General features: G+C 38.1%; 1 protein-coding gene across 1 annotated transcript in view; it reads left to right on the forward strand.

The window, feature by feature from the left end:
- Positions 1-19,264, forward strand: part of LOC127659724 (iron-sulfur clusters transporter ABCB7, mitochondrial-like) — a 46,416-nt gene extending 27,152 nt beyond the window's left edge. Inside the window, exons 9-16 of the mRNA XM_052149673.1 lie at positions 894-1,068; positions 2,238-2,395; positions 3,537-3,700; positions 5,062-5,191; positions 5,643-5,814; positions 7,471-7,574; positions 9,460-9,567; positions 16,804-19,264. Coding sequence (XP_052005633.1) covers positions 894-1,068; positions 2,238-2,395; positions 3,537-3,700; positions 5,062-5,191; positions 5,643-5,814; positions 7,471-7,574; positions 9,460-9,567; positions 16,804-17,019 — 1,227 coding nt within the window. The 3' untranslated portion in view covers positions 17,020-19,264. The remainder of the gene's footprint in view (positions 1-893; positions 1,069-2,237; positions 2,396-3,536; positions 3,701-5,061; positions 5,192-5,642; positions 5,815-7,470; positions 7,575-9,459; positions 9,568-16,803) is intronic.
- Positions 19,265-27,766: the final 8,502 nt, after the last annotated feature.

Genomic DNA, 27,766 nt, shown 5'->3' on the forward strand with positions numbered 1-27,766 from the left:
GGTCAAATGGTTGAAGAATGGGTAGGTGTGTCCAAACTTTAGACTGGTAGTTAATCAAAGTACGATGGTATTACCATCTGATACCATCTTGAATTGTGGTGCTATGGCACAGACACATTACTTTATTGTAAGGGGCCTTATGTTCAGACTAAGTCCCTTTTAAGGCAGGTCAGTCCACTCTGTGGCCATCTTTGGAACGCTCCCAGGCAGCTATTTTCTATGGATGCAAGTGGCATTAAAAGTACAGCTCCTATCTACTAAAATGGGGAAAGTCCAAATTCTCTGAAATGGTTGGTCAAGATTACAATCAAAGAACATATTTAAATCGGTTAAATCGGACTTATTTGGCTCAGACCACGCCATAAATCTTAATGTTTCAGAGCGGTCCTGCTAATGCATATTTCTGAGATGACTGACAGGCGATGTCTGTATCTAAAAGGCGATTGGCTCTTTTACCTGTAAGGCGGGACCTCTATTTTTACATTTCTATTTCTTCCATTCATTTTATACCAGTGCTCCGTCTCTGGATTAAATGTACATTTACATTTACATGTATGCATTTGGCAGATGCTTATATCCAAAGCGACTTACAGTGCACTTATTACAGGGACAATCCCCCCGGAGCAACCTGGAGTTAAGTGCCTTGCTCAAGGACACAATGGTGGTAGCTGTGGGAATCAAACCAGCGACCTTCTGATTACCAGATTACCAGTTATGTGCTTTAGTCCACTACGCCACCACCACTCTAGATTAAATAGACTCTGGTTCAATTCAAGTCAATTATACAACATCAGTCAAACTTATGGAATGTGTATCTTTCTTTGCACTTCTTGTCAAACGGGTCCTTTTATGTTTCATGCCTTGAAGATCTTCTCTGTTTGTTTCTCTTTCAGTATTTCAACAATGAAAGGTACGAGGCCGAGCGGTATGATGCTTTTCTGAAGGTGTACGAATCGTCATCTCTGAAGACTACCACTACTCTGGCCATGCTGAACTTTGGTCAGAGCGCCATCTTCAGCATCGGCCTCACCGCTATTATGGTACTCGCAAGCAAAGGCATAATGGCAGGTGAAAATCATTGATGTTACATCTTCATTTCTAATTATCCCTATCATGCTATAATTTTTCCCTTATAAAATGGCTTTCAGGCCAAACAGAATTCTGTTACTTTAAACTCCTGATACCCGAACGTGACTGCTGTGTGCATTTTCCATTTTCTTTTTGTTTTGTAATTAGTAACACCTAATAAACATGCAAAAAAAAAAAATCTATTCTGGACCACATAGTTTTCCTAAAAATGTACGTCCACATATGTGGACAAAGGGGTTACGTTGTGAAATTGTAAATGATACCAAGCTATAGAAAGTTGGATTTTTGTTCATCAAATTGTTTATTTTCGCAAGTATAAATCTCAAACTGGGGGTGTTGCGTCTCTTATCTGGCAACCCTGAGCATGTTAAACGCTTGTGGAGACGCGTTAGGTCACAATACAAGTTAACTGAAATATCCAATGGAGAAAAAAACGCTTAATATAAAACGATAAATAAGCCACGGGCCACATTAAACCACGTGGAGGGTCTGTCCGGCCCGCGGGCCATAAGTTGCCCATGTCTGGCCTAGAGTCTCCTGAACTGAGATCAGTCAGTTGAATTGAAATTATACATTGCATATAGCAAAGCCAAAATACAATGTCCACGCATGTGCACAGGGGGTCGCACGAGGTTAAAGGGCTCGTATTCTACACTTGATTTTATATCAATATATATAAAAAAGTTTATATAGCAAAAACTTTCTGTGTCAGAAAGTGGGTGGAAAATGTTTTTCTTTTTTTTTTTGGCATAAGACACAAAAATATAAATAACAATTCATATATAAATATGAATTGTTATTTATATTTTTGCCCTGAAGTCCACATGTTTGTTAATGTGTCTTATGCCGAAAAAACATTTTCCATCCACTTTCTGACACAGAAAGTTTTTGCTGCTGTGGCTTCAAGAATTCAATATGTAAATGACCTCTGTTGTGATTGGCTAAGCTCTTTGCATGTGAAATTTGCTGAATACTGAATAGATGTTATTATATAAATGTTGGTAGTAATATGTTAATAAGCTCATGATTGTTATAACATAATCATGAAGATTTCTGAATCAACTGTTTTTGCTGTATAGTTTTAATAAATGGTCTTCACCTTAAGATAAAGGTTAATTCTTTGCACTGTTTTATTTTTCTCTCTGCAGGAATGATGACAGTGGGAGATTTAGTTATGGTGAATGGACTGCTGTTCCAGCTCTCTATGCCACTCAACTTCCTGGGCACCGTGTACAGAGAGACCAGACAGGCCCTTATAGACATGAACACACTCTTCACACTTCTTAGTGTGGACACTAAGATTAAGGTCTGTTAGACTTCCACTGCAGCCTGTTTTTGTTGCATTACTAGGCTTACTTCTGTAGAATAAAATGGAGTGTTACGTTAAGGCTGAAGTGCGTAATTTCTGCACCATTAGTATCACCCAATGAAAATGCAAAAATAAAGGGGTGGGCTGGTTGTGGCGCTCAAACCAGAGCTGCAGTGTTTACAGTTTGAGGAAATTGAATCAAACGATCAAATGGCTAACTTATAGTACTAGAAGTTACTGATTATAGCCTCTGCATATTAAACTGGGGAAGAAGTTATTTATTATTGTAAAATGACATTGGCTTTATGATGAAAAGAAAAGCTCTCTAAACACATTTGTATTATTTCCTCTTTTTCTTTTGGATTTGAACAGTACAAATGGAAGCATTAAAGCGTGTAATTTGTCGTTGTATTTGTTTTAATTCCAAAAAGATTTTGAGTATTTGCTGTCTTTCATAGTGTCAGTCAGGGAGGGGATGAAATGCATTGGAGGTTGATGAATCTCATTCTTGGTTTGGCTAATTTTGTATGCAGCCTGTAATTAACGTGAATAAAATCTGTCCGATTGTTCGCAGCGATCAGTAATGCTTTTCACCGTGCATGACAGCACTGCCCATCAAGCCATTATTGCAAGACCCTAATTTAATTTCTCAAATAATGTGTCTGTGTGCAGAATTAGTGTAAACGTACAGAGTGCCATTGTTTTACTGACGCAATTACAATCTGTTATTGTTGAAACATGTTTGAGAAAAGAAAAAGTAGATTTTCAATGCTCTGTGGCCTTGTGCAAGAACAATTCTAGGGAAATCAGCATGGATGAGAGTTTTTCATTGTGTAATTTCGTGTAAATAAATAAAAAATAAAAATTAATTGTTTGATTTACTAGAATAGCTCTGTTTATTTATGCATCCCAACCGGCCCAACATGGCCGGTTGACCTTGGCTCAACCAATGGTGTGAGTTTGGGAAGAGAGACTCTGTTTGTTTGACCAATGAAAGATAAAGAAGTGTTCAGAAAACCAGTTTGACAACATTATTCTTACAATTATATTTGGTGATGATAATGGTGCAGAAATTACACAATGCAAAAAAAAACAAAAAAAAAGTAAATCTGTTGTTTTTACCTTTTCTGTATTTAAGGATAAAGACATGGCCCCCTCATTGCTTGTTAGACCCCAGGAAGCCACCATCAGGTTTGAAGATGTGTATTTTGAGTACTTGGAGGGACAAAAGGTGCTTAACGGGGTTTCATTTGAAGTCCCTGCTGGGAAAAAGGTGGCTATTGTTGGCGGCAGTGGATCTGGGTAAGAGCTCATTGAAAGTTAGATTTTGTATCACAGAACTTGTGATTTTGGCATTTAATATACCATGAAAAGTGTATACATTGGAGTCCCATTACTTTTAAAGCAATTAAGGCACAAATAGCATTTTCTTTGGAGTGAAAGTGACTATCAATTATAAAATGCATGACATAGCATGAAAAGTAAATGCATCAAATGTGTTAAAATGGGGAGTTTAGCCTGTGCCACATCTTCAAGTTGATCTGTAACCAACAACTTAAATCATGCAGTAATGTAATTATTTCTCTGTTTAATTGATATTCAATTAATTGTACTGTACATGTATCAAGGTATCCTTTTCAACCCTTTTTTCAAAGTTAGTGAAAGTGTGAAAAAAAATCTTTAATTTATGGTAAAAATTTAGTTTATCATTAAAGGGGACCTATTATGTAAAATTCACTTTTACATGGTGTCTGTACATAAATGTGAGTCAGCAGTGTGTGCACACAACCACCCTACAATGTTAAAAGTCCGCCCACTCCTCTTTCTTATATTTATATTAATCAAAAATAGTTTGACAAAATGAACGGTTTTCGTTTCTGCTCTAAAGTGACGTCATGTTAGATCAGGCCACGCCCACGACTGGTGACAGACTCCACCCTATTATTATAGATCCACCCCTGAGTGATCTACACATTCCGCCATTTTTTTCTGCACTGGAGCAGATACAGGGAGAAGAATAATGTCTCTTAAGCGTCATAAGTGTTCTGTTGTTGCTGTAAAAGTGAACATAAGAGTCTTCATGTACTCCCGGCATCAGAGCCACTGAAGACGCAGTGGACAAGTTTCATTTTTGAAGGAAATGTGTGTGTGTGTATGTTTGTGCAAATCATTTTACACCGGACTGCTTTGTGAATGAGTGTCAATATAAAGCAGGATTTTAAAATAAAATTAGCGATATGATAGGTGTGGGTGAGAAACAGATCAATATTAATCATAAATATTATCACATCACTTCTTAAGACATTGATTTAACCACTGGAGTCTTATGGATCACTTTTATGCTGCTTTTATGTGATTTTTAAAACAATAAGCATAAAAGTGATCCATAAGACTCACCCACACCTATCATATCACTTCTGAAGACATGGATTAAACCACTTATGGATTATGCTGCTTTTATGTGATTTTTGTTCCTTTAAAGTTCTAGCCACCATTCACTTGCATTGTATGGACCTACAGAGCTGAAATATTCATTTAAAAATCTTCCATTGTGTTCTGCAAAAGAAAGAAATCAAACACATCTGGGATGGCATGATGAGGGCGAGTAAACGATGAGAGAATTTTCATTTTTGGGTGAACTATTCCTTTTAATGTGTTTCTAGGAAGAGCACAATTGTCAGATTGCTCTTTCGTTTCTACGAGCCACAGCAAGGCAACATCTACATCGCTGGTCAGAACGTTCGTGATGTTGGTTTGGAGAGTTTGAGGAAAGCTTTGGGTGTCGTTCCGCAGGTGAGAGTTTGATCTTAACTCTAAAATAGTTTTGTCCTTTCTGCTTTACTTCTGAGTAAAATGTTATCTTTGTATTGCTGAAATTCTCAGTATTACGATTAACAATTCATTTTCACCTGACGGATGATGAAATGGATAGACTTGCATTAGAGGAGGTACCTGAGACCCAAATATCATAGACACATTGGGTGGGCTCTTTTGACTTGGGCTAAACATCCTAACATTGTAGCATTGGCTGCTGTACAGGCAGAATATGTACAAATTTAGTTTTCTTATTATTTCTTAAAGCATCTCTCTGTTGTTAACCAGCAGTGAGGGACCATGGGAACAGTGGTCACAGTTAATTTAAGGCTATACAAAAATACAATTCATGACACCATGAGATAATAAAGCATGCAAGTTTAAAAAGCATTTTGCGAGAAATTAAATGGATGATTGGCTTTAATTTCAGGATGCTGTGCTTTTCCACAATACCATATTTTACAATCTGCAATATGGCAACATCAATGCCACAGCAGAGGAGGTGTATCAAGTGGCCAGACTTGCTGGAATCCATGATGCCATTCTGAAAATGCCTCATGGGTATGAAACGCAGGTTGGAGAACGAGGCCTGAAGCTCTCAGGTACCTATACCATCCACTGTTTCACTCTTAGTACTGAACAGGAAATAATGGAATACCTCGAAATATCAAGGCATTTTAAAATTGTGGTTTCCTGGCCTGGGAAGTCATTGTAAATGTCAGTAGAGAGTCTACATTTTTCTACTTCCTCCTAAAAGCTGAATCGTCCACTGGGACACATTCAGAGTTTTTATAGTCTTATTGTGGAGCCGCCAACAAAATTTCGCGGGTCAGTACATTAAAATAGTTGGTTCCATTTTAGTTACATTATGTTCAATAAATTTTGCAAAAACAATCAGTATTACAACACTGTTTCAGTATTGTGACCAGGTATTTAAAAACCAAGAATGCAATACTAACGAATGTTAAATATGTCATGACCCAAAAGGTTATTGCCAGTGACGTGGCCAATAACAGTAGGGTAAACAATAGCCACTTTTCCACCATCGGGATGAACGTATCTCGTCCACCATCTCGTTGCCGAACCGGGACAGTTGGCACGGTGCGGTTTCTTTTCCTCCGTGGTGCTTTGAATGTATTTAATGTTACGTCGGTTGGTGACGGCGTGCGAGGTAAACGCGGAGGATGACTTCATATTCCATTTTTTTTTTAACTCCTTTTCCCTGTGGTTTTTACTCTGCTAAAGCACAGCAAAGACATGTCCCATGTCACAAAAAATGTAAACGAAGAGTAAAAGGCTTTACCATAATTTGCTGAGGGGTTCTGCATGCCACTGGACACAAACAGACTGAAAAGTCAAAGTTCCCAGAGTAGCTAAAAAGGACTTTTAATAACAAAATATATTAAAACTAATATAATTATATATATAATCACATCTGACTATAAGTCGAACTGGGTCAAAATCGCATTGTTTAGAGAAAAAAAATAAATAAATAAGTCGCACTGACAGAGGGTGCATGGGCAGGCACTAGGACCCGGGAGAAGCCACCCGACTTCCCTTCAGATTCTGAATTGGCAACTTTAAAACGTCATGTATATAAGTCGCTTCGGACTTTTAAGTCGCAGGAACTTTCAGATGATGAAAAAAACTCGACTTAGATTACGGAAAATACGCTACCTAGAAACAAATGAATTTCCGTGCCGTTAGCAAATTCCACCAGAACAGTTGAGCACGGTTAGCTGACTATGCAGAGAAATCCGTGGCGAGAACCTTTTGTAAGCGTGCCTTGCCAAAACTGCCCAAGTGGAAATGCTACTGGAACCGTTCCTCATTGTGCTCATAACCGTTCAGCCCGATGGTGGAAAAGCAGCTGATGGTATTCGAAACAAATATCGGGCCAGAATTGGCGGACCCCTAAAATGTGACGACGCCTCCTAGTGGAATTTATTTCTTTTTTTTAAATAAACGCCAATATAAACACAAAGAAAATATTAAATTCAAATAGGATAAACTGGATAAATAAAAGAGAAAGCACCAGAAAATGCAAACCAACTGTATGTCAAGCTTGCACGCTGCACAGCCTATGAGAAAACAACGTTTGAAAAGTTAACTGAAAAACTTTTGTTATTTTAATATAATTTATTGCAAACAATTCATCTTGTGTCATCTTGGAAGTTTCCCTTGGAAGTTCTGCTCTAGAAGAATAGATTTATTTATTTGTTGGGGGAGTGATGTGCCGAATGTTTTTCCTTTGACAGGTGGAGAGAAGCAGCGAGTGGCCATCGCACGGGCGATCCTAAAGAATCCTCCCATTTTGCTTTACGACGAGGCCACGTCTTCACTGGACTCCATCACCGAAGAGGTGAGAGCCTTAGTCTCGTATAGCCAGACTTTTGACTATTGGCTTTAAATGTGGTCCACTTTGTATCTTATTCTGACCAAGAACAGTCCTCTTGGACTGGAAGAGATTGTCTGACATGTAACTTGACCAATAACAGATCTTGTTTTTATGTTGTTGTTGTTGTGTTTCGAAACCTTGTTTACCTGAACACAATAATAGTCCGGGATGGGAAAAATAAATTCACACTAAGACTATTTGTGACTATTTATATAGAGAAAATAGGAAATTTGTGGAAAATATGTTTCATCATTGTAATCAGAATCTCTGTCCATTAAAATGTATTAAGTACTGATTATTTCACGGACATTAACACAAATGGTGCTTTTCCACTGCACGTTACGGTTCGACTTGCCTCAGCTCTACTCGCTTTACTTTTCTCAGCTTGCTTTTCCACTGCAGTTTAGTGCTGCCTCAATGTGGGTGGGATTATAGGCTTATCATCATAGTTGCGCCGCCTCTACTGCCGTGACATCATCTTAAACATGACACAAACTGACCAAAACAATAACACGACCGCTAGCTGTTAGCTGCTAGCTCATTGTGCTGCATAAAGCAGTTGTTGCATGGTGATTTTACACAAGTGTAACCGTTATACTAGTGTAGCCTGGTTGTTTTAGAAGCTTCCAGTAGCTGGTCAACTAAATAAAGTGAAGCTTTCAAGCAGAGTATAGAGTTAACGTAACAAAACAAACCATCCACCATTGTGGATCAACGCCAGTCCAGGGCACTCTCCCTCCCATTGCTCGCCGGTTAAGATAGCGTCCATTTGGTCGAACAACTTCCACTTTCCTTGATAGTGCTGTAGACACTTTTTACGTTTTTTTTTACTTTTCCTTACACTGTTGGTAGGTTTGGTGGTAGCCGTGTGCGGCCAACAGCTGAGACACTTCCTGAAAGACTTTATCGCTTCGCTCATCGCTAGTGAGTGCACCGTCTGCACATCGTTTATTGACCACGGCGTTTTTTTTTGCGCACAGCCATTTATTTTTTCACAATTCGAAAGTCACGTGAACGAATGATACTGTTATCTCTGTTGCTAACTTTAAAACTAGCGGGTTGATGTCACGTGTCGGGAATCCAGTGATGCTGGTAGTGACCAATCAGTGATCTGCAAGATTTTGACATCACATTTAGTATCGGTTCGGCTCGCTTGGAACCTCGACCGAGGTGGTACTAAAAAAAGTATCAGGTACTAGGTACTATCCACAGTGGAAAACCCCAAAAAAGCGAGTTGAGTTGTACCATGCCGTGGAAAAGCCCCTGATGAAAGCAGCATATTTGGTTTTACTCATGGATATCTAGTTTACTTGCTAAATCAAAGATTTGATGCCACTAACCCGACAAACTTAGGCAAATGCATTTATTAGTTCTTCCTCAAAAGTGATAACAGAATCAACAGTTCCTTCTTCCAGACTTCCAGGTACATTCCAGGCGCAACTTGACTCATAGAAGTCAGCCAACAGATTAAAGCTTTCCAGATCAAAAAGTTATTATGACATATTTGGTTCAGCTGCTCGTTTTTACATTCATATTATCTGAGCACTTTTCAAATGCAGTGTCTTTTCATTTTCTTGTGGATGAGGCTTTATACCTACAGTCAAGGAAATATTTGCTCTGTTGACTTTCATCAGTGTTTTAATGTATTTTATTGCGTCAGAAGTTCTTCAGATAAATCCTTTCAATCCTATCAGTGCTTGTTATTGCAGGGGAATGTTGCTAGCTTGTAGTCGATGAGGTCTTAATGAAACATCTGAAAAACAGGAGACTCATTCACAGGAATAAGGATAAAAAGTAGACCGCACTTCAAACATGACATGACATGATATTATGCTTATTTCCTTTCTAGAATATTCTGAGTTCCATGAAGCAGATGGTGAAGGACAGAACATCTGTCTTTATCGCTCACCGGCTGTCCACCATCGTGGATGCAGATGAGATTATTGTACTAAATCAGGTAAGCTCGAACTGAAAGTGTGTCACAGGTGGCGAAACATCTACAAATCACATTTAAGAAGCTAATGCAAAATTCTCATCTTTTCTTAAAGGGATAGTTCACCCAAAAAATTAAACATGAAAACATCTGCTCTTGGGCGTCTTTTGTTGACGCTTGTCTTCCATTCCAATACATTTTGTTAGGGTCAGGGCCGATACAATTCGATTGTTTGCTTCAGTTGCACTTGAGGGAGCATAGGCACAACCTTTGCATGAATGTTTCGCCATTAGCTGCACGAACTTCCGTGTGATTTAACACAATACAAACCATTCTTTGTGTTTCTACACCGTTGTGCTTCTACGATTGCAGTATAACATGGAAACAGTTTCGTATGGAGTTCACAGTGCGGATGAAAGCATTTGTGTATCGTTTGAACTTCTCATCCATTTCTTTTTTTATTCCAATGTGAAGAAGACTGTGTTCTCGTTGTTGTCACTGCCCATGTGGCCTTGTACTTTGTGTAGCTGATGGGAGGTAGGTCTATTGATGAAAAGGACCTTGTGAAACATTGGTCGTAGCTTTATGAGTTGCCCTTGAAATGCGTGTGGATGAGCTGTGTCAATGACGTACATCATTGCACCTCTGAAATATCTTTGGATGAGTCTCATTTAGGGGAAAAGATGATTCCCACTGTTGACAATGATATATCATAGGTGAACTGTGTTCTGTTTGAAGTATGCATCTGAGCATACTTTTTGGGCTAATATTGCTCACAAATCCTTAATTACGAAAGAGGAGTTTGTGACGGCACTCTTTGAATCATGCATTAGTCGATACCAAAACCACTGAACTATCACAATATTTCTAATTTCTCTATACTAATTGCTTCAAAACCACAGCAAAACTAATATGCAATTGAACCCTCTACTTTATTTAAAAATGTAAGTATTTGTATAAGTATTAACCGGTTTCATTTGTTTTTCTGTATCGAACATCAGCAAAAAGTATTCAAGTAAATATTCAGAAATTTAAGAAAGTGTTAAGATTTTTTATTACAAAAGTATATTATATTACAAAAACATTCACTCATATATTTATAGGTCATCACCTAATAGTGTGTTATCATTACCAGTGAAAAGACCAATCATGTAATTTCATTTGTTTTTGTTCAATATCTATAGAGTGCTGCAGTCCCTGCTTGCTCGAACTTGCTTACGCAAGCATTTCATTATAATCTTTTTTTTATTATTAAAAAAATTTGGAATTCCCAATGCGCTTTTAAGTCCTCGTGGTCGCTTAGTGACTTGCCTCAATCCAGGTGGTGGATGACGAATCCCAGTTGCCTCCATGTCTGAGATCGTCAATCCGCACATCTTATCACTTGAGCATGTTGCTACAGAGACATAGTGCATGTAGAGGCTCCATGCCATCCACACTCACCATGCGCCCCCACCAAAAACAAATCGCATTATAGCGACCACGAGGAGGTTACCCCATGTGACTAACCTTCCTAGCAACTGGGCCAATTTGGTTGCTTAGGAGACCTGGCTGGAGTCACTCAGCACACCCTGGGATTCGAACTAGCGAACTCCAGGGGTGATAGCCAGCGTCTTTACCATTGAGCTACCCAGCCCCCAGTTAGAAAATCCTTCATTAATGATTTCTAAGCCATGAACCAAAAAAACCAACTCTGAGGTGAATCACTTAACGTCTTCAATGTGGGAATGAACAACAATCCCACGAAGCACTGCGAATGACGCAAAATGATAGAAAAATATCAACTATTGGTTTTAGGTTGTTGATTAGATAGAAACAATACTTTTAAGTTTATTGCTAAATATTCAGATACACAAATATAGAAGTAGTTTGAGAGCTCTTTTGGTGCACTTTCTTTGCTTCTATTCTCTATATGGTGGATCTTTCTCTTCAGGATTGTGGGTAGTGTAGTTTTTCACCAGAAGTGAAATACATTTTTACCATTGGGATTTTATAAAATCCTCTAAAAGCGTTCTAAGCCATGAACCAATCAACCAGCTTCGAGGTGAATCACAACATTACAAACTTTGATTTGAAGCAAAGAAGTATTTTAAAAAATCTGCAAAAAGATGAAAGTACAAGACTGTGTGCTTACTGTCTTTCATGAGGGAATGGACTGCAATCCCATGAAGCACTGCGAATGACCTAATCGAATTAAAAATGATCGAAAAATATAAATCTATTGATTCTAAGTTGTTGATTTAGAAGTATAGAAACGATGCTTTTTAAGTTTGTTGCAAAATATTTAGATGCATAAAAATATACAAGTTCTCTTGGTGTGCTCTGTTGGCTGCTATTCATACTGTATAAATAATAAAGTCAGTCTTAATTAGAAATAATCAGAAAGCACAGTCTTTTTGCTCTTCCTGGAAAGAGTCATTTTCATAATTGGCGCTCACCAATATTTTCATTGCGTGGCTTGATGGCTTCAGCGTGCATATTCAAGCCCCAACAGCACTCGGGTACCAAATTAAGTCTGGATTACCATTACTGTATGAAGGCCAATATTATATATATTTCAAAAACAAATGTTGTAAGCTTGGCATTTCTACTCATAAGTATGCACTTTCCAATCAATTCTGGAATCATATGCACATTGGGATGCAACCACAGTAATGCTTGTTATGCACATTATAACAGTAAACAGCAGTCTGTCAGTATCTTCAGCTGTTTTGAGGTCAGAGGGCAGTTTGTGGGGGCTGGGCGCTGGGTTTTTATCTCATTAACTGAAACAAAATTACTTTCAGTGACACCTTTCTTTGTCGCCCATGTGTGGAGATCTTTTCAGTCCGGATGCGGTGGGGGGTAGGAGCATGTGATGGAAAAACCTCCGCTGTGGCTAACAGCGTCGTGACCCAGGAGGCCATTCTGTCATTATTTACTCACCCTCCCAAACCCGGATGGCTTTCATCTTTGGAATGCAAAAGGAGATGTTAGGCAGAATGTTAACCTCAGACACCATTATTTTTTCCCCTATTGAACGCATCTCCTTTTGTGTTCTATAGGGAAAAGAAAGTCATACAGGTTTGGAACAACATGAGGGTGAGTAAATGATGACAGAATTGTCATTTTTGGGTGAACTATCCCTTTAAACGTTCCTCACTTTCCTAGCTCCGAGGGGAAAACAATATTCTGAAATGTTGCATTTGCCCGGCAGTATCAAAAAATGGGTCATAACTGCACCGTATGCTGTAAATGACGCAATTACTAAAAGTACTCTCCGTGTTTGAGTTTTGCTTGGCAAAAGCAGTGTAGTAATTGATGCAAGTAACTAGAAAACAGCCGGGAGACATATTCACATGTCATTGTGCAGGCTCATTTCATACTTCGCTTTGTTGCTGGCAGTCTTTTAAGACCCAGTGCTGCATATACGCCCACACCGCTGCATCTCTCAGTTCTCTTAGTCCTTTCTAAAACACAAACACACACGCTCTCTCTCTCTCTTTCTCTCCGTCAGTGCCTCTTCACGGCCCTAAATCTGTTGTTTTGGCCGTTTCTTCCAATTTGGATGCTGCTGCACAGTCAGTCAGTCCGCAGGCAGTGTTATTCTGCATTTCAGCTTAGGTTCTTTATTGATGCCTTGATATTCACAAGCATAACTGCCTCTGGCCTCCTCAAACAATCCCAAGGCAAGTCCTGCATAAAATGTCAGGGTTTTTCCTCTCACATGTGTCCAGGGTTTGTTTAGTGAACGTCTCTGTTCTCTCTAAGCAACCCTTGTGAAAAATACACCTTAGAAATTTTCTTTCACCTTGCCTGCTCTTAACAGGTCTCATTGAGATTAAAATGAATATTCCGGGTTCGATACAAGTTAAGCTCAATGTGCAGCATCTGAGGCATGCTGTCCATTACCAGAGAATATCATTTAATTCATCAGTTTATTAAACAAACAGTGAAATGCACTTATAATGCAGCATGTGCCTTATGGAGCAAAGCATTGCATTGGAATACATTTTAAAATACACCGGTTTTATACAAGGTATAGCCAGAAAACTTCCACTTCAGGCACTTTTATGTCCCAGGGATTGGTTTTTATTAAAACGAGTAGATTTCAACTATGTGAAGGTCACATTGAAACTGACTTGGACATTTTTTACCAGGCCTTCATCACTTATTTTTGATACTTTTCAACTGCTTTTTATTGATATATTTTACTTTTTTAACTTTGCCACAGACTTTCGATATTAAACTATGTAAATCCATTATATATATATATATATATATATATATATATATATATATATATATATATATATACACTCACCTAAAGGATTATTAGGAACACCTGTTCAATTTCTCATGAATGCAATTATCTAATCAACCAATCACATGGCAGTTGCTTCAATGCATTTAGGGGTGTGGTCCTGGTGAAGACAATCTCCTGAACTCCAAACTGAATGTCAGAATGGGAAAGAAAGGTGATTTAAGCAATTTTGAGCGTGGCATGGTTGTTGGTGCCAAACGGGCCGGTCTGAGTATTTCACAATCTGCTCAGTTACTGGGATTTTCACACACAACCATTTCTAGGGTTTACAAAGAATGGTGTGAAAAGGGAAAAACATCCAGTATGCGGCAGTCCTGTGGGGGCGAAAATGCCTTGTTGATGCTAGAGGTCAGAGGAGAATGGGCCGACTGATTCAAGCTGATAGAAGAGCAACTTTGCCTGAAATAACCACTCGTTACAACCGAGGTATGCAGCAAAGCATTTGTGAAGCCACAACATGCACAACCTTGAGGCGGATGGGCTACAACAGCAGAAGACCCCACCGGGTACCACTCATCTCCACTACAAATAGGAAAAAGAGGCTACAATTTGCAAGAGCTCACCAAAATTGGACAGTTGAAGACTGGAAAAATGTTGCCTGGTCTGATGAGTCTCGATTTCTGTTGAGACATTCAGATGGTAGAGTCAGAATTTGGCGTAAACAGAATGAGAACATGGATCCATCATGCCTTGTTACCACTGTGCAGGCTGGTGGTGGTGGTGTAATGGTGTGGGGGATGTTTTCTTGGCACAATTTAGGCACCTTAGTGCCAATTGGGCATCGTTTAAATGCCACGGCCTACCTGAGCATTGTTTCTGACCATGTCCATCCCTTTATGGCCACCATGTACCCATCCTCTGATGGCTACTTCCAGCAGGATAATGCACCATGTCACAAAGCTCGAATCATTTCAAATTGGTTTCTTGAACATGACAATGAGTTCACTGTACTAAAATGGCCCCCACAGTCACCAGATCTCAACCCAATAGAGCATCTTTGGGATGTGGTGATCTATCGGATTGAGGTCAGGGCTTTGTGATGGCCACTCCAATACCTTGACTTTTGTTGTCCTTGCTACAACATTTGGGGTAAGCTTTGGGTCATTGTCCATTTGGAAGATATATACAGGACTGGAAACGTTTTAGGCACTTGGGAAAACTTTTGCATAGTGAGGATGTCTTCAAAAATAATGCCATAATTAGTTTTCATTTATCACTTAATGTCATACAAAGTCCAGTACACACAAAAAAAGCTATATCAATATTGGGTGTGACCACCTTTGCCTTTCAAACAGCACCAATTCTCCTAAATACACCTGGTTGTTGACAGATGGGATGTTCAAGCTTCTTGGAGAATTCTCCACAGTTCTTCTGTATATTTCAGCTGTCTCAATTGCTTCTGTCTCTTTATGTCATCTCAGACTGACTCTATGTTCAGTGGGGGGTTTTGTGGGGGGCGCTACATCTGTTGCAGCAGGGCTCCCTGTTCTTCTATTCTAATCTTTTCTGTTGCAAAAATATGTTTGGGAGTCTAACGCTTGTATTTCATATTGGCACACTAAAGCTGAAGATATAATTAATCATCTGAAGACAAATGCTTTTGTGTAACATCTTATGTGCCTTTAAAGTGTGTGTGTGTGTGTGTGTGTGTGTGTGTGTGTGTGTGTGTGTGTGTGTGGTCAGTGAATAGCATGCTTAAGATGGAATTTGAGACGTGATGTTTGAAGAAAACATGAAAAATCAAAAGATCACTTGTGAGCAGAATATTTTTTTTATTGGGCTTCATTTTCAATCAAGATGTAATTTTGCCAAATTATGCCAAAATTGTTTGTATTAAAAAACACAAAATGTTAGCCTTGGCGAGTATTTTAAAACCATTTTATTTCAAATAAAAAAACTAAAAAAATGTAATTTCCAACAGCCTCATTTCTTCCACAGAATTCTATTCAACACTAAATTTGAGACGTGATGGGAATTTTCATCACTTTCATAAAAAACTACAATAGTCTCCTGTGATGCACGCACATACACTGTTAGACATTGTTAGCTAACAAATGTACACTTTAATGTATACCTCGGGTCTTTAGTGACCAAACATTATTGCGCACTCTGGTCTTTAGCGACCCGGCACATATATCTATCAGAAATGGATCTACGAAATGCCCAGATAGTGTCAAATATCCAAAACATTTTCAAGACAATTAGAAAATGATAGAATATATTCTACCTCATCCATGTTTTGGAGTTACGCCCACACCTCTTTAGTTTTACACCGAATTGTGTAATATAAAAATAATGCACATTTGCAAAAAATACATATTTGTATAACTGCTTAGTTACCAAAATTATATAGACCCGACCTGTATTAAAGACCTGATATATATATATAATAATATATATTTTTTATTTGTATACATTTGTGCTTGAATAAATCATATTTTTGTGATTATTTAATATCTATACAAGTTTATATGAAAGGATATGTAATTCTATGTTTATTACAAGACAAACGAGTACAGTATTCATAATGACGAGTATATCACGTTGATTTCCCGTGAAAATGTAGAATAATACGTATTCCATATGTGTGTGCACATACATTTTATTCATGTTATTTCTTACTTAAGCTGGCGTTGTTGCAGTGATTTACATTTGTATTGCTATTTGACGAAGCAGCTACGTTGAAGTAAACTATAGCAAGTTTAACACATGAACAGGATGATATGACTATTGTTATTTGGGTGTACTACTCAAATTATGTAAGTTGTGTGACTATTTAGACTTAAAAAGTGTGTGTAGCTCATGTGTAGTTTGTGTTAGCACAATGTGTTTGACTCCGGACACTCGCCCTATAGACTTCCATTGTAAGTGCTTTAATGTAAACAGTTTTTGTTCGTGCCCATCTTTTCTTTCTCTCTAACAACTCTCCCTGTATCATCTTGTCTCTCATGGCGTAGGGGAAGGTGGCAGAACGCGGTGACCATCACACACTACTGAACACACCAGGAAGCCTGTACGCTGATCTGTGGAACACACAAAACAGCAAAATACTGAACAACGGCAACAAGCCTGAGCCCGCAGCCGAGCGGCGTGCACAGAAAGAGGAGGAACGCAAGAAACTGCAGGAGGAGATCATGAACAGCGTGAAGGGCTGCGGGAACTGCTCCTGTTGAGACTGACAAAAGCTTCCGCACGCACGCGGCTCCATCATGCCCAGACCTGCTTCACTTGCCATCCACCAGCCCTTGACATGACCATCTAGAGGCGTCCATGACTGATGACCACTGCTGAGCGACAGGAGTCCGTCAGTTATGGCAGCTGGGGTCAAGAATATCATTTAATCTTGTTTATTAATCTGAGAGGGTTGTTATCCCACTGCACGAAACATGTCAAGAACATGCCCGAGCAGGTCATAAATGTTCATAAAGAAAATGAAGGCTATTTTTCATGAAGAGTTTGGCATTGTGACTATATTTTTGGTAAGCACATTTCCCCACCCAATTCTCACTACCGTAATGCATCCATAGGTTGTACTTTTGTTTTTGTTTTTTTTGGTCATTCTCAATGATTCTCATTGATTGTTACAATCAAAAATACTAATTTTTTTTAAATGTCTAAATTAATGGGAGCACTAAAAGTATTGTAAATGCTTTATAAATACAATTAAGAGTGATTGATTGATTAATTTGCATTGCAGTAATGACACAAAACATATTTTCCACAAAATGTTCATTAAAATGTCACAATGCAAAAACAATCCAAAAATAGGCTTCAGTTTCTTTGGGCAAATATAATTTCTAATTTGCATTTGATTTTTGGGGTGAAATTCACCTTCAAATGGGATTTCTGCAATTTTTCCATAACCTCAAGGGCCCATGCCATGAAATGCCTTTTTCACATGTTATCAAGGTGATTCCCGCCTTGTTTTAAATTATTTGTCTGTGTAATTGGGAACTCTTGTAAGCTGTTTTTATTATGGATATGTACATATTACTATTACAATATATTGGTCTATAAAATTGCTGAGAAGCACATTTTATAGGAGCCCACTTTTCGCCAAATAGATCATTTGTCTGTTAGAATATGCAAGTTGTGTCTGGACCATTTTGAAAAGTGTTGTTAATATCAGCACCTTTGTTGCATCATAGATTTTGAGATTTGAGTTTGATGAAGACTTAAACACAAACATTGTACCAAATGCTCAATCTGGATGAGACATTATTACAAGTATATTTGGCAGCTTTTTAATAATAAACTTTCTTCATTAAGTGATTTTGACCATGAAAGATTTGACCTTGTTTGGATTGTCCAGAACTTTACATGATTCAGGCCACAATATCATTCAAGCTGCAGGTCATTATTTGATGAGATGTTTTGGACACTGAATGTGAAGATTAATAAATTGAAAGGATTTCTGTATTTTCCTTTTTTCATTTAATTTTTTTTTTCACTGCTTTTTCATTCATTTGTTTGTGTTTAAGTTTATGATGAACGAGGTACATTTGGTAAATAAATATATAAAAACAAAATACATTAAGAATGTCATTTGATACATTTAATATGCCCTATTTTATGACAATCTTCATAAAATACATTCTGAATTTTTATTAATTTAGACCTTTATGTGTGGCTCAAAAGGGTCATGCCTTTTTTATTATTGTTATTTTAATATGTGCTTTGAGGTTCACTTAATTATTATTTTTTTTTGCACAAAAAGAATTAGTATAATTGTAAAACATGATCATTTTCCATTCTCATTCTGACCCTCTTCCAGAAACACTCAGTTTTGGTGCTGCTTCTCCTTTAAGACTTGACGTAAACACCCGTTGTTATTGTTGGCTCGCTGCTTACAGAGTAAACTCTTGTAGACGCTCATGACTGCATGTCAAGGTGTTAAACATATTTAATTTGACCTTTTTATGATATTGCAATACAAGTTCATATTGTCAAATAAAACTTAATATAAAAAATCCATGATATTTGCCAAATATCACTGGTACAAAGTGAGGTGAAATACAGTGTTTGTAATCTATATTTATCTATTAAAAGTTAATTATTTTTACTTGATAATTTCATCACTTGAGAGATTAACCTTTGTTGAAAATTGTATTTCAAAAACATACAAAACTAACAAATACAACCATGTTTAAGTGATTCTCACAAAACCAGTCAATTAAATGTTCTGCTCATATTTGAGCTCAAATCAAAAGAAAACATTGAAATGTATTTTGCATAAATACATTTATTTAGATTTTCGAGTGAAATAGGAGCAGGACATTTTCTAGACCGGTTTTGTGAGAATCCCATGACAAATGAGTTTTAAACTAAACATTTTTATTTTTTTTACTTTTCATCATCTTGGGCATCCTTGTTTGTCATTTACCCAAATAAAAATTTTTTTTATAATAATATGTAACTTTTAAAAATAAATGTATTTTAACCTTTTAAATGTCATTGTGTGAGTTTGTTACACTTGATGAATTGTTTCTCTTAACCCTTTAAGTTCTGAATGTGTTTTTAAAGATTTACTGTTTCAGTGTCAGGGTTGGGGAGTAACTGAATACATGTAACGGGATTATGTATTTAAAATACAAAATAAAAGTAACTGTAATCATTGGTAATTATAATACGGTTACATTCTAAACGTATTTTGATTACTGAAGAGATTTCTTTGCATTTTATTGTCATTTGTTTAATTGAATATTTCGTCCTTTCAGTTAGAAAACATTTATACACATAAATGATGTGATCCAAAGTGCATTTGAACAGCAGTGAAACACTTTCTGATGATGTGTTACATTCATACGAGCAGACAGAGAAGTACGTTTGAAGTAAGTCTGGAGCAGAAGAAATAGAAATAAAACTTGTGTAAATTGTCAGTTTTACGCTAAGCTAAAATGCTAATTCTAGCCATTTTACATGCACATGTTACCAAACACCATTACATCATATTTTTTTATTAAGACATCCACATTAGAAAATGTATTCTTCTCTAGTACGACCTTTGATATTAGGGTAAAAATCTTATTCTTGATAATAATTTTTGTATTGTTTTCCTGTAAAAATATCTAAAATTCCTTAAAACAAGATCAATTTGATTGATCTTATTTTAGAAACAACACTGCAGAAGATATTTCGGTATTTCAGAGAATGTGTTTTTAACATGTGTATTTTGTGTCACTGTACTGGCAGAGTTTTTATAGTCAAAACAAGTGACAAAATCCACCAGTACTGAAGAAGTAATCCAAAGTATTTAGAATACGTTACAAATTACATTTTACAGCATGTATTCTGTAATCTGTAGTAACCCTCCAAACCCTGTTCAGTGGCATGCCCACAATTAAAGGTTTATAACTAAAATAAAAAATAAAATTCAAGTACATTTTTGGTATCACTTTAAAGAAAACTTTTAAACATTTTTAATGATATAGATTATGATAAATTGAGACGCTCTGTCTAAGAAACAGTTGAAAAATCACAAAAACTTTGGCCAAAAATTTACTGTTTTTCTTATTTTTCTGATTTTATATTATATATCACTGGGTATAAATAAGCGTAGGAAAACTTTTTTTTAGCTTTTATTTTGTTCCCATTCATGTCATCTGTAACTGACATGTACAGATTTGTTATAGCATTACAAAAATAATTTATACTTGTGTCCAAAAGCCTCTCTAAACAAATAAAACATAATAATTGTACATAAGAGCTGACTACACATGCATATACAACAATGACTAAAGGTATGTCCTCTCTGCAAAGCATGCAGGCATGAGTAATGAGAACTCATTCAGTTCAGTTCTGTGCCATTTGAGCCATCATTGAGTCTTTCGTGTAATTGGCGCCATCTCCTGGTGGCCATTTTTTTTATCCTAATAGCGTCCTCCCTCCCCCTCCCTCTCTCTTCTAATAGGTTTAGCATTCCATGATGCTGGACAATGTACTACATAATTTCTGATGAAGCCAGGAAAGCGAACTTTTTTTTGCCAGATTATGTGCCGTGCACATTGTGCTTTGTTTGGATTTTCTAATGACCTATGCATCTGATTACATGGTGTGTGTGCTCATTTTAATGGGAATCACCTCCTCAAAGTAATGGTTTGTGATATTTATGTTCTGTTTATTTTTCATGAAATTATAATAAAAAACGTGGCTTATAAGGAACACCTGCTTACATGTAACATGTCAAAGACATATACTTAGCTATTACTTGCTATATTTTTGTCTGTGAGTAAAAGAAACATGCTGATCAGCAGGAGAGTGAGATAAAGGGGAGCCAGAGGTGCCAGTTTGAGAGAGAGAGATGCACGTGGCCATGTTGCACGTGTGTTTATGTTTGTTTTATGTTGAGCTTCTTATTAAACTATGTTTACTGTTCAGCCGGTTCCCACCTCCTCCTTGTGCATCTTTTTTCTGTTACAGTGGTGCTGAAACCCGGGAGGGAGGAGGGATGTGCTGTTGCGGAGACCTCGCTGCTGCCATACGCCAGGGGAGCTGCTGCGGCCATCTGCCTGGGGATGGAGGGGTCACTGCTGGATGATGAGAGCAGGAGGAACCGCTGCCATCAGCCAAAGAAGGGGAGGAGCGGTTCCATCCGCCAGGGGCAGGAGGACTCGTTGCCATCCGCCGGTGGATGAGTGAGCTGTCATCCACCAGAGGGCGGAGGAGCATTTAAGGACTGGGCGTCAGCATGTCCAGGGGCCAGCGAGAAAGTTCTCTCTCTCTCTCTCTCTCTCTCTCTCTCTCTCTCTGTGTCTTCCCTCACCCTTTCCCTCTCCCCACACCTCCCCTCATCTCTCCCCCAGGTTCACAGGAGGTCTGACAGAGTGGCCAGAAGGGCAGCGTCACCCCTCCAGAGATGGGGGGATTAGTCAGACCAGTGACACCCCGGCCTGAATCAGCTAAACAGTGCTAGAGCAAGATAAAGCGGAGCCGGAGACGTCAGTTTGAGGGAGAGAGACGCACGCGGCCATGCTGAATGTGTGTTTATCTTATGTTTTATGTTCTATATTGTTTTAAGTTAATTTATACCACTAGACTTTATGCTGACTGTTCAGTCTGGTCCCGCCTCCTCCTTGCCTGTCCTTTACCTGTTACAGTGGAGATAAAGGGCAACTGGAGGCACCAGTTCGTGAGAGAGAGAGAGATGCACGTGGCACTGCATGTGTGTCTGTGTTAATTTATGTTTTATGTTGTTTTAAGTTTATTTATATCATCAAACCTTTATGTTGACTGTTCAGTCGGTTCCCGCCTCCTCCTTGCCTGTCCTTATACTGTTACATGGATATATTCTACTCTTTGAGAGGTTTCCAATAACATGTGACATATGGCTATTTGATCAGTTTGATGTTTTTACAAATTACAATAATATGTGCAGTGCAAAATTATTAATAAATTATTAAAACTGAACCCTTCTGATTTGTCTGCAAATTTCAAAGCACTTGTTCAGTTTTGGTCATAATGCCTACATGCATTGTAAATTCCAGATTTGTTGGTGAAGACTGTATTTATTAAGATTTTGATCATTTAAAAAATATATATTTGAGGATCGAGCTTAAAGGGTTAATGATTGATTGTGATAAAATGATATATTTGCATGAGCTTTGATTGGGAGGTTTGTGCTGTGCGCTGCAAAGGTGAGATGCTGCATAGTATTAAAGCAGATGTTCTGTCTTTAATTAGAGTGGCACGCTAGAATCCATACGTTTATAGTGAAGAAGGAAAAACAAATGAAGAAAAAACTGCAATCACTATAGTGGATGCATAATAAAGGCTGACAATTGCATAATTATAAAGGTACTGTGTCTTTAGCTATAACTAGACAAATAAAGTTTGTAGCCAAACTTTGAGGTTGGCTTGATAGAGCATGTTCTGAAAGTTTAAAAAAGATTTAAAAGCTTATTTAGTTTGTCAGTTAGTTAGCTACAGACAGACAGACGGATAGACAGAAAAGAAAGACTGATAGAATGCCTGCTTGCATGTTTTAGCACTTAGATGCTTGGTTGCTAGGGTGAGCTCATTTGGTTGCTAGGCATTTACCAGGGTGATACTCAAAAGGTTCTTTGCTAGCTTGAGTCAAATGAGCCAATCCAGAGTCTCTACGATGTTCTGGTGCAGAGATATGTGTTTTGCTAATTGGTTGATAGGGTAACCCCATCTAGTTGCTAGGCAGTTACCAGGGTGATACTCAAAATGTTCCTTGCTAGCCTGAGTCAAATGATTCTACCCGGAATCTTAGTAATGTTAGAAATTTTTGTCTCAGAATTATAATAATAATAAGTTTAAATAGGAGATCAGCCTGTTCTGAAAGTTTAAAAAAGATTTAAAAGCTTATTTAGTTTGTCAGTTAGTTAGTTAGTTAGACAGACAGACAGATAGATAGAAAAGTGATAGAATGACTGCTTGCATGTTTTAGCACTTAGATGCTTGGTTGCTAGGCAGTTACCAGGGTGATACTCAAAAGGATCTTTGCTAGCTTGAGTCAAATGAGCCAATCCAGAGTCTCTACGATGTTCTGGTGCAGAGATATGTGTTTTGCTACTTGGTTGATAGGGTAACTCCATCTGGTTGGTAGGCAGTTACCAGGATGATACTCAAAAGACTCCTTGCTAGCTTGAGTCAAATTAGCCAATCTGGAGTCTCTACGATGATCTGGTGCAGAGATATTTTTTTTTTTGCTACTTGGTTGCTAGGGTAACTCCATCTGGTTGGTAGGCAGTTATCAGGATGATTCTCAAAGACTCCTTGCTAGCTTGAGTCAAATGAGCCAATCCAGAGTCTCTACAATGTTCTGGTGCAGAGATATGTGTTTTGCTACTTGGTTGCTTGGGTGACCCCATCTGGTTGCTAGGCAGTTACCAGGGTGATACTCAAAAGGTTCCTTGCTAGCCTGAGTCAAATGATTCTACCCAGAATCTTAGAAATGTTTGTCTCAGAATTATAATAATAATAATACGTTTAAATAGGAGATCAGTAGGTTGGCTCTTTCAAGCCAACCTAAATACCTTAGGTGCATGCCAATAAAGTCACAAGTTTCAACAATTGACAATGATTCTCGGAATTTACAATCTAACATAATTTAGCGTAATTGCATGAAATTTTTTTTTGTCTATATCATTAGTATTTGTTTTGATGCAAGTTAAAAAAATGTCAGTTAAACAAACCTTTTTTGTCTTGCTTCTTTCTTAAATGCACATGGCATTAAATGAAAAACTTTCCTTATGGTAGAGCCATTTGGTCTGAGCATTCTCACTCATACATTTACTTGTTTTCCACAAATGGAATCTGCAGGTTTTTCATTGTGGCGTCTGCGGGTACATAATAGCCTGATGAGAACCCCCCCACCCCCCACGCTTTTGTGCGAGCAAATAACACGTCCTGCTTTACGGCTGTGCAAGCTGTTCCCATTAATGCCCCCTCCCCAGCATGCATTCTGTCTGACAAATCTGGTGACAAACTAAAATATATAGTACAAGACAAATTATGTGCACATTATTACAATTTAGTTAATATATCCCAGGTACATTTTAGCATTAATAGCTGAGATTCTCTGACATCCTGGGACAGGCTGAATGCATTCTGTAGGTTCCACTTCGACGTCTTTTCCTCTACGAGCTTTTATGCTGTTTGAAAGGAAATAAGAGGCTCTCAGCATCTACAAGTGCCTTAACTAGAACGGCCTTCCTCAAATCCTGCTTGCTCTCAGCTGGGTGCATTTCACGAACATGACCAAGGCTAAACCAAATGTGCTTCAGCATCGTAGAAATTTTCAGCTCTTCTAGAAAAAATAAGACAAATGCCCTGGCTTTACTTCTCTCTGACTCAGAGTAATGTAAAAGGCAGGTTTATGGGTTATCCTCGCATATATAATTAGGTGCTATACATATTTTCCACTAGATATTATGACCAACCTGAAATTCACATAGTGTCGGTATTATTGAAATTTATGGTATTTTCATGAAAACAGCAACTAAAAAAAATCAGAATTGACCTTGTTGACTTTAATAAACATTCCCAGTCTGTTGATTTATCTGAAAACAAGACTTAAAGGGATAGTTCACCCTCATGCCATCCCAGATGTGTATGACTTTTTTCTTCTGCTGAACTGATTTTTTAAAGAATATCTCAGCTCTGTAAATCAATAATACAAGTGAATAGTGGCCAGAACTTTGAAGCTCCAAAAAGTACATAAAAGCAGCATAAAAGTAATCCACAAGACTCTAGTTGTTTAATTGATGTATTCTGAAGCAATCCCATTGGCTTTGGGTGAGAACAAACTAAATTGTTACTCATTTTCACAGTCTCTAGGCATGATCATGATTTCAAGATTAATTGCACTTCCTGGTGCTTGATGCATGCGCAGTGCTAGATGGCGCTATAGGAAGTGTAATTGAGCTTGAAATCATGATCGCTAAGGAGACTGCTGATGTCAGTGTCTATAGTGAAAAAAATGTGTTGCATTTTGTTCTGTTCTCACCCAAAACCGATTAGATCACTTCAGAAGACATGAATTAAACCAATGGAAATTTATGGATTACTTTTATGCTGCCTTTAATGCTCTTAGGAGCTTAAAAGTTTTGGTCACTATTCACTTGCATTGTAAGGACCAAAAGAGCTGAGATATTCAAAAAATCTTAATTTGTGTTCAACAGAAGAAAGAAAGTCACACACATCTGGAATGGCATGAGGGTGAGTAAATGATGAGAGAATTTTCATGTTACGTCATTGTGTTGTCAAGTATCTTGTTTCAGTTGAGATATTTTTACTGGAAAACAACAAAAAATACAGTTTTTTGCAGAGGTCGAAGATACTGTATTTCGCATTCCCCTGCAGATGAAAGTTTAAGTTTGGTGAACTATGACCTGTGAATTCATATGTAAAGAAGATGTGTGACCAGTAGAAAATCGAAGCGTCACACACTGACCACACTGACCTTGTCCAATACAAAGAATACATATTTCAATATTGCTTGTTTTTATTGATGCTGGAAAGTGAGTAGAGCATATTTAAACATATTGAAGTTAATATGATTTTCTATTTGTGATTTATTATTATAACCAGAAGCCCTCAAACGTGACATCATATCCTGTCTGTTGCGGTATGCAAAATAATTGTGCATGCTCAAAATCTAAAGATGAATTTATTAGACATAACGATTGCTTATCATATCAGATAGAATTAAACAGTGGAAACTATTATAGCTAACTTAGCTAGCAGGCAAATAGTAACTGGTTTAGAGACCATTATTTACCAGCATAACGTACATTTTTTTCCATTGTCCTTCCTTCCTCGAAAATTATATTGAAAGCACTGCAGAATGATAATACAATTCACCAATAGAGTTGCTAACACGAGAGCTACCTGGATCACTATCGGTCCAATAAAATATCTTACCTGCTGTCCAGTAAGAAAAACTCCATCTATGGGTCAGTTTTAAATCCTTTAAATCCTTTTAAAATCCTTTAAGAAGTTGTTGCCACCTCTGAAAAACCAATCCGATGTTATTTTGTGTTTTATTACGGGCTGTTGCTTTCCCTTTTTGCTTGCAGACTCTTCTCGGTTCTTGGTTTCTTTATTATTTCTCATTTGTCGTGGCTACATGCTTTCAGCTTCAAACTACTACCACACCTATCACCGCACATATACACGCGCTGTAGTAGCTGGATCTTACTTTCTTTATTTACAATGACGTAAACATGCACGGACTAATGATGGAAGTATGCAATTTCCCACCAAATCCGTCCCGACAGCTCTAAAATATAAATCATTATTAAAGACTTATCTTCACCATAGTGAATCAGGGTGAAGGCAAAAACATGGTTTGGAAGACGGCTTGTTGGTGTACTTGCACATTAATCAAATTGTATGAATTTCTAACAAAAAAAATCGCACACAGTGTAGCTTTAAAATTTAATAACTTACTCCGTCTCTGATCGTGTTTATTTTAAAGTATTAGTTCACCCAAAAATGTTAATTCCGACATAGTTTACTCACACTCATGTCGTTCCTCAGCCAGTTTTCAGCACATAACGACATAGATTTCAGTCAGCTTCTCACCCAAACAGTAGCGGTTCTAGCTTGTTTGGCGCTCTGGGCGAAACCCGCTTCAACACGCCCCCAAAGATGTTGACCAGGGGGGCGCCCCCCGCAAGATGCCGCCCAGTCGCCCATGCCTAAATCTGCCATTGCACCCAAAGCTTTTGTATGGCTTCAAAAGACTTGAAATATAGCAGATGTAATGGGAGTCAGCTGGTGGATAGCTGTGCAGTGTGTAAAACCTCACTCTCCTGACCTTAAGAGGTGCACTCGCGACTAATGCTAGAGGCTGTAGCCTTTAGCCTCCTTGTTAGTGCACCCATGCCGGAGATGCCGGTTCGAGTCCCGTTCAGAGTGGGGCGACCATGATCGGTTACAATGGTGCCGTGACCCAGATAGGAGTGAGGTTTAGGGGGGTGAGTGTAACGGGAGCCAGCTGGTAGATAGCTGTGCAGTGTGTAAACCGCACTCTCCTGACCTCAAGAGATGCACTAGCGACTGTAGCCTTTAGCCTCCTAGTTAGTGCACCCGCCTCCCACGCTGGAGACACAGGTTCGAGTCCCGTTTGGAGCGGGGCGACCAGGACCGGTTACACAGACAGTCCAATCTTTCCTGGTGCTTTTGTGTTTGAAAGCTTCAGTCCCCATTCAGTGTAATTGCATGGAGCAAAAGCATCCACAAAATGTTCCATGGAGGGGGAAAAAAAGTCAAAGGGCTTCGGAATGACATGAGGGTGAGTAAATGATGACAGAATTATCATTTTGGGGTAAACTATCCATTTAACTATAACAAAATAACTTTTAGGTATTGTTTAAGCAAACTTGCATTCAAGTTAGGCTTAATTCCGAAATGAAACGCCCACTTTTCACAACCCATTCAGTTTCAGAT

Source organism: Xyrauchen texanus, chromosome 19 (assembly GCF_025860055.1).
Source record: "Xyrauchen texanus isolate HMW12.3.18 chromosome 19, RBS_HiC_50CHRs, whole genome shotgun sequence".
Classification (NCBI taxonomy): Eukaryota; Metazoa; Chordata; class Actinopteri; order Cypriniformes; family Catostomidae; genus Xyrauchen; species Xyrauchen texanus.